A 7,875-nucleotide genomic window follows, 5' to 3' on the forward strand; every position below is an offset into this window, starting at 1 on the left:
ATTCGCTGCTCCCGCTGCCTACAAAATGGGCACAAATCGCGCGGCTGTCAAAACCTCTGGAAGCCTCTGAGCTCTCTTGACAGCCTAGCCGTGCCTCCACCACCTCTCCCCCGCCCTACTGCTGCTGTCGTCGGGGCATCTCGCCTGGGTCGTGGCTGGGAAGCCCCTCGCCCGCTGCTGCTGCCTGCTACCCCTCGGACCAACATGGCGCGGCCTGGTGGCCTCGCTACGGCCTGGTGACGCTTCGCTGCGGCCGGCGGAAGACTTCGTTGTTGTCCCAGCGACGCCTGAGATGCAGCTGGAAGCGGCTGTCCTCTCCTCCAACGGTGCGGTCGCTTGGCTCGAGGGTGGCCGGCAAGACGTCTCCTACCGGCAGGTGGCCTCTGAGCTTGCAACGGCCCTGGGCGCGCGTCAGGCGGACGTCGAGGTGGTCCAGCACTATCCCGAGCAATTCTTTGTTTGGTTTATGCATCAGCACCACTGCGCCGAGGCTCTGTCCCGCGGTGATCTTCCCGGCGCTGGCTACCGCATCTATGTGCGTGAGTGGAGGCTTGAAGCGCACGCCGACAACGAGGACCAGCTCCACCACGTTCGGCTCTGCTTGGAAGGCGTCCCGCTGCACGGCTGGAACAACTACATCGCCACCTTCCTCATCGGCCGTGGCTGCTCTCTCGACTACATCGAGCCACGTTCCCTTCGCAAGGAGGACACGAGGGACATGGCGCTGTGGGCATGGACGGCCAATCCCAGTGCCATCCCCAAGGTCAAATGGCTAACGCTGCCGGCCCATGGTCACCGCTGTCGGGGACGGCACGGCCTTCGTCATTGCGTCATCATCCATCTGGACCTCCACGAGGACCACTCCAAGGCCGGCGACGACGATGACAACCCGCCGCCACCGGAAGTTCATGAATTCACCTGGTATAGGAAGTTTGTCGATGGCACGTACACCCCAAGGGATCGCCGACCTGCGCAGGGGTGTACTGAGCGGCGCCCGGATAGGCGCCAAGATGACGGCGACCGCGACGGCCGGCGCGGGCGCGATGGTGGCCATGCTCGGGGGGGCTGGGGCGCCAAGGTGCGGCGCTCGCTCTCTCGCAACACTCGCGAGCGCCACCGCGATGATGGCCAGGACCGCACGAGGGACCGCTCGGGGGGGACACCGACGGGAGGGCAACGCTGCTGTGCTTGCCCCCCTTGCATGCCCCGGCTCTGCTGCAGTTCTGCGAGGCTCGGGATCGGGTAGTGGTGAGCCAACTCGTGTCCTCGAGCTGCTGCCTGTCCAGCTGCCGGCGGAGCAGCTTGCGCGTGGGCGTAGCCCCGTCCGTCACGCCTTGCCTCGCTCCTCTAGGCTGCGATCCCAAGATGAGCGCACTCCACCGGTGTCCCCGCCGCTCTCCCCAACCACGGTCCTGCCGCCAAGCCCTGCTTCTAAACGTGACGAGACCAGGAGCTCCCTCCTGTTGGGTGCGACTCATAGCCAACCTCTGCTCGAGCTGTGCTCGCCTGAGGCCATGGTGAGGCCCCTTCCATCGCCGTCCAGGCCACCTGGCTTCCAGTCGTCGCCAACGCCGCCGCTGGTCTGCGTCGGCACCATGAGGCGTACCCCCTCCCCAGTGCACCGTCGCGCCACACAAGACGAAGTGGAGACCCTGGCGCCCATCTTCGAGGAGCGGCAGCTGGGCATCCTCGCCCCTCCTGCGTCGCCTCGTCCCAGCCCTCCAGTGGCTCATCGGAAGACGCTGGCAGGAGTTAAAATCTCCAACAAGGGCGGCCTCTCACTGCAAAGGATCAAACGAGCGGGTGCAGGTGTTGTTGCAGCTCCAGCAGCTGATGAAGCTATGTACCTAGGGTAGGGGCACGGACCTGTCCAAAGAGCCCTACCCAAGGACATCCCTAGAAGAAGTCACCTTTCAATCGACTTGAAGGTATCCTACTCGATGGGTTCAAGACACTCGACCAAGAAGCTATCACTCGACCATGAAGCCAACCACTCGACTGCCAGGAGACCTAAAGTCACTCAGCAGGCAAATGGTCGGCTATTAAGTAGTCTTTATGGTCATTATAGCACTTTATTAGGGGCGTTACCAGTAACGCCCAACCTTAAATGTACCTTAAACCCTGCATCACTGAGGGCAGGAGAGGGTCGACGAACTCTATATAAGCCACCCCCTCCTCAGTATGAGGGGTTCGCACCCCTGTTATTCACACACGCATAATTCAATCGACCGCCTCCGGGCACCGAGACGTAGGGCTGTTACTTCCTCCGCGAAGGGCCTGAACTCGTACATCCTGGTGTATTTACAACTTCTCCATAGCTGAGATCTAGCCTCTCCATACACCCCCCCTACATCACTGTCAGAGTTAGAACCACGACAATTGGCGCCCACCATGGGGCAGGAATCTTAGCGCCTAGTTGGAGAAGTCGCGATCTTTTCCGATCCCTTTGATCATGGTTTCTCGCGGAGTTTTGGTGGAGGGCCGCGAGATCCGTCTCGGCGCGCTTACGTTCATCGCCAACGACTTCGCCTGGCTTCAGGAGGCACCACTCGACATCGACGCGCTCCCCGTCCGCGGTGCAACGCACTTCCGCGCGTGCATTCGTGGCGTCCTCCTGCGGCAGCCGTCGACCCAGTATCAGTCGGCCCCCGTGTCGTCTCCCTGCCCTGTCTCCTATCGGCGCAAGCGCTCCGGCCGGTCGAGACTTCAGAGGTGGGTGAGGCATGCCGTGGCCCACCAGTCGGCAGCCCCGCAAGTCGCGACAATCAAGCCCGACGAATCCCTCTACGGCCTGTTCGACCTGTTGACTGGCTCCGCGGGGACCGCATCCGAGTGCGACAGCAGTGACCCGGCGGCTGAGGTTCTGGCGGTCGATGGAACACACAGTCCTCCCGGTTTCCCTCGCACCGATGGAGGCGCGGGTGGAGGCGACCCGTCGCATCCTCACGATGAATATCTCCCCGAACCTCTCACGTCAGTGCAGCGAGAGGAGCTTCGCCGCCGGAACATGGATGCGCTCCACACTCCTATCGTCGGAGAAACCCCTGAGGCCCGGGCCTTGGAGGACGCGCGCTTGGCTAACTTGGTCGAGCACACTCGACTGGGGAATCTCCAGCGAATACTCGACGAGCAAGCGCGTCAGCGGGCTCCCGAGTCCAGTCGACGTCAGCTCTTCCCGCCTACGCAGGTATATCGAACCCCAGTTCAGAATTTGGCAGCCGCGGCCCGTATAGCGGAATCGATTCAGCCCTCCCAGTCGGAGGCTGGCAGGGGCTTGTTGCAAATCAGAGCGTTGCTCCGGGCGGCGGGAAACCAGAATTCCGCCGTTTCTTAGTCGTGGAATAGGATCCACAGTCGATCTGTTGCAACAGATATAGTCCAGTCAGCTCACAGCCCGAGATCGCCCCCGAGGCGTGAGGGACATGGTGACCGGTATGATCAGTACAGGAGGAATGAGCAGTATGATCACCGATTCGATCGTGATGATCGACGTCGAGCGCCAACCCCTCCCCCGAGGAGTGGGTCGTATGTGCCTCGGCGACAAGATGACAGACGCCCTCATAGTGTTGGGCAGAGGATTCCAGTCGACCCCAGGGACCCGGGCTTTGATGCGAGATCCATCCTCGTTCAAGGTTTGGTTGACAGGAACAGAGCTCATCGAGAAGGCCACAACAGAGATGCGCCTGCCAGCAGCAGAGTACATGCTTCAGGGCCAGAGTGTTTCAGTCGAGCCATCAGGGCCGTAGTGATTCCTCCCAACTTCCGGTTGGCGACCGGAGTCAGCAAGTTCACCGGTGAGTCTAAGCCTGACACTTGGCTCGAAGACTACCGAGTGGCTATCCAGATTGGTGGCGGCAATGATGAGGTGGCTATGAAGCATTTGCCTCTCCTGTTAGAGGGCTCAGCCAGAGCGTGGCTGAATCAGTTAGCACCCAGCAGCATCTACACTTGGGAGGATCTCTCTCGAGTGTTTGTCACAACCTTTGAAGGAACATGCAAGCGACCCGCAGGCCTTACAGAATTGAGGTCCTGCGTGCAGAAACCGAGTGAAACTCTGAGGGATTACATCCAGAGGTGGATCACTTTGCATCACACGGTTGAGAATGTACCAGATCACCAAGCAGTTTGTGCCTTTAAAGAAGGCGTCAAGAACAGAGAGTTGAACCTGAAGTTCGGTCGGACCAGAGAAATGTCTCTGAATCGGATGATGGAAATTGCCACCAAATACGCTAACGGAGAAGATGAAGATCGACTCCGCAGTGGCAAGCAGAAAGCAGTCGCCTAGGAAACCGGAGGCAAATCCAGTCGGAAGCAGAAGCGGAAGGCCGAGCCAGCCGCTCCTGACCCAGGGAAAATTCAAGGGAAAACCCAAGGGGCCCTGGAACCCCAAGAAAGTCAAGGATGTCCCAAGCAATTGCAGATTTCGTCGCCGAATGGATTGAACAGCAGCTTCCGACTCAAGTTCACTCGGAGCACTGGACCATGTTCTTCGATGGATCTAAGATGCTGAATGGTTCCGGTGCTGGGGTAGTCTTGCTCTCCCCCTGAGGAGATAAGCTCAGATATGTTCTCCAGATTCACTTCGATTCCTCCAATAATGAAGCAGAATATGAAGCACTCTTGTATGGGTTGCGCATGGCCGTTTCACTCGGCGTCCGGCGCCTCATGGTCTATGGCGACTCAGATTTGGTGGTTAATCAGGTGATGAAGGAGTGGGACGTCAGAAGCCCAGCTATGACTGGCTACTGCAACGCAGTAAGAAAGCCAGAAAAGAAATTCGAGGGGCTAGAGCTTCATCACATCCCCCGACTGAAAAATCAAGCAGCTGATGATCTGGCAAAGATAGGCTCCAAGAGAGAAGCCATTTCCAGCAATGTGTTTTTGCAGCACATCCGCTCGCCGTCAGTCCAGGAGGATCCTTTTACAGAAGAAGCCCCACAACCGAAAAGTGCCACAGATCCGACTGAAGTCGAAATTCCTGCTGTGGTCGACCTAGTCATGGAGGTTTTGGCAATCACTCCCGATTGGAAGGTACCATACATCGTGTATATCTTGAGGAAAGAACTCCCGGAGGACGAGGAAGAGGCTCGACAGATCGTCCACCGATCCAAGGCCTTCACAGTCATAAAGGGACAGTTGTATAGGGAAAGCGCCACTGGAATCGGTCAGAAGTGCATAACACCAGAAGAGGGTCAGATAATCCTTGATGATATCCACTCGAGGACCTGTGGTCACCATGCGTCCTCTCGGACCATTGTGGCTAAAGCATACTGAGCGGGATTTTACTGGCCAAGAGCAAATGAGATGACAAAAGAGATAGTCGACAAGTGTGGAGGCTGCCTGTTCTACTCCAACATGTCACACAAGCCTGCATCAGCCCTGAAGACCATTCCACTCGTCTGGCCCTTTGCTGTCTGGGGACTGGACATGGTTGGTCCACTGAGAACAGGCAGGAGCGGGTTCACACATGTGCTTGTGGCAGTCGACAAGTTCACCAAATGGATTGAAGCCAAGCCTATCAAAAATCTTGATGCCAGCACTGCTATCGGTTTCATCAGAGAGTTGATATTCAGATATGGGGTCCCGCATAGCATCATCACTGACAATGGGTCAAACTTCGATTCAGACAAGTTCAGAGCTTTTTACGCCTCTCAAGGCATACGAGTCGACTACGCGTCGGTCGCGCATCCTCAGTCGAATGGACAAGCTGAAAGAGCAAATGGTCTGATTCTCAAAGGACTGAAGCCTCGATTGATGCGTGATCTCAACCACGCAGTAGGCGCTTGGGTCGACGAACTTCCGTCAGTTTTGTGGGGGCTGAGGACCACCCCGAACCGGTCGACCGGAAGAACGCCATTCTTTCTGGTTTACGGAGCCGAAGCCGTCCTGCCGAGTGATCTACTTCACAACGCCCCCAGAGTCGAGCTTTATAACGAAGACGAAGCAGAGCAAGCCCGACAAGACGCAGTCGACCTCCTAGAGGAGGAGAGGGAAATGGCTATGATCAGATCGACCATCTATCAGCAAGACTTGCGTCGATTCCATGCTAGAAATGTGAAAAGCCGAGCCTTCCAGGAAGGAGATTTGGTCCTCCGAGTGGATCAACAGAAACCACACAAACTTGCTCCTACTTGGGAAGGCCCCTTCATCGTCACCAGAGTCCTCCACAATGGAGCGTATCACCTCTACAATGTTGATTGCCAGATCGACGAGCCACGAGCTTGGAATGCGGAACTGCTCCGCCCCTTTTACACTTGAGTTCTCCCTTGGACGAGATGTAATAAGAAAAAATTTCTGCAGTTTATTTTTACCAAAGACAAGAGTGTTCCAATAATTGCTGTCACTCTTGTTTGCATACGAAATCCCCCAGTGGGTGACTTAGCTGTGAATCCGTTTCACCTAAGTTTGAAAAAATCCTACCGAGTGGAGAGCAATCCTCCCACTCGGAGGCTTAGCTGTAGTCCAGTACTCGCCTAAGTTCTCCCACTTAGAGACTTAGCTGCAGTCAGGCACTCGCCTAAGTTTGAAAAAATCCTACCGAGTGGAGAGCAATCCTCCCACTCGGGGGCTTAGCTGCAGTCCAGTACTCGCCTAAGTTCTCCCACTTAGAGACTTAGCTGCAGTCAGGCACTCGCCTAAGTTTGAAAATTCCTACCGAGTGGAGAGCCAGACTCCCACTCGGGGGCTTAGCTGCAGCCCAATGCTCGCCTAAGCATTTAAAAATCCTATCGAGTGGAGAGCAAACCTCCCACTCAGAGGCTTAGCTGCAGTCCAGTACTCGCCTAAGTTCTCCCACTTAGAGACTTAGCTGCAGTCAGGCACTCGCCTAAGTTTGAAAAAATCCTACCGAGTGGAGAGCAATCCTCCCACTCGGGGGCTTAGCTGCAGTCCAGTACTCGCCTAAGTTCTCCCACTTAGAGACTTAGCTGCAGTCAGGCACTCGCCTAAGTTTGAAAAAATACTACCGAGTGGAGAGCAATCCTCCCACTCGGGGGCTTAGCTGCAGTCCAGTACTCGCCTAAGTTCTCCCACTTAGAGACTTAGCTGCAGTCAGGCACTCGCCTAAGTTTGAAAATTCCTACCGAGTGGAGAGCCAGACTCCCACTCGGGGCTTAGCTGCAGCCCAGTGCTCGCCTAGGCGTTTAAAAATCCTACCGAGTGGAGAGAAAACCTCCCACTCGGAGGCTTAGCTGCAGTCCAGTACTCGCCTAAGTTCTCCCACTTAGAGACTTAGCTACAGTCAGGCACTCACCTAAGTTTGAAAAAATCCTACTGAGTGGAGAGCAATCCTCCCACTCGGGGGCTTAGCTGCAGTCCAGTACTCGCCTAAGTTCTCCCACTTAGAGACTTAGCTGCAGTCAGGCACTCGCCTAAGTTTGAAAAAATCCTACCGAGTGGAGAGCAATCCTCCCACTCGGGGGCTTAGCTGCAGTCCAGTACTCGCCTAAGTTCTCCCACTCGGAGACTTAGCTGCAGTCAGGCACTCACCTAAGTTTGAAAAAATCCAACCGAGTGGAGAGCAATCCTCCCACTCGGGAGCTTAGCTGCAGCCCAATGCTCGCCTAAGTGATTAGAAATCCTACCGAGTGTGAGAAAACCTCCCACTCGGGGGGCTTAGCTGCAACCCAGTATTCGCCTAAGTGTTTAAAAATCCTACCGAGTGGCGAGCCAGACTCCCACTCGGGGGCTTAGCTGCAGCCCAGTGCTCGCCTAAGTGTTTAAAAATCCTACCGAGTGGAGAGCAAACCTCCCACTCGGGGGCTTAGCTGCAGCCCAGCGCTCGCCTAAGTGTTTAAAAATCCTACCGAGTGGAGAGCAAACCTCCCACTCGGAGGCTTAGCTGCAGCCCAGTGCTCGCCTAAGTACAGGACACAA

The 7,875-nt window shown here is 56.5% G+C and overlaps 1 protein-coding gene across 1 annotated transcript; it reads left to right on the forward strand.

Annotated features, from left to right (window-relative positions):
* The first annotated feature begins 466 nt into the window (after positions 1–466).
* Positions 467–1,246, forward strand: LOC123129663 (uncharacterized). Its single transcript, XM_044549735.1, has one exon. It carries the CDS (start codon positions 467–469, stop codon positions 1,244–1,246), a length of 780 nt encoding a protein of 259 aa, XP_044405670.1.
* The last annotated feature ends 6,629 nt before the right edge of the window (positions 1,247–7,875 follow it).

The sequence above is a fragment of the Triticum aestivum genome, chromosome 6A (genome assembly GCF_018294505.1).
Source record: "Triticum aestivum cultivar Chinese Spring chromosome 6A, IWGSC CS RefSeq v2.1, whole genome shotgun sequence".
Lineage (NCBI taxonomy): Eukaryota > Viridiplantae > Streptophyta > Magnoliopsida > Poales > Poaceae > Triticum > Triticum aestivum.

What these genes read in the sequence shown, in the direction of transcription:
- LOC123129663 (XM_044549735.1), top strand. Translation starts at nt 467, where the DNA reads ATGCATCAGCACCACTGCGCCGAGGCTCTGTCCCGCGGTGATCTTCCC.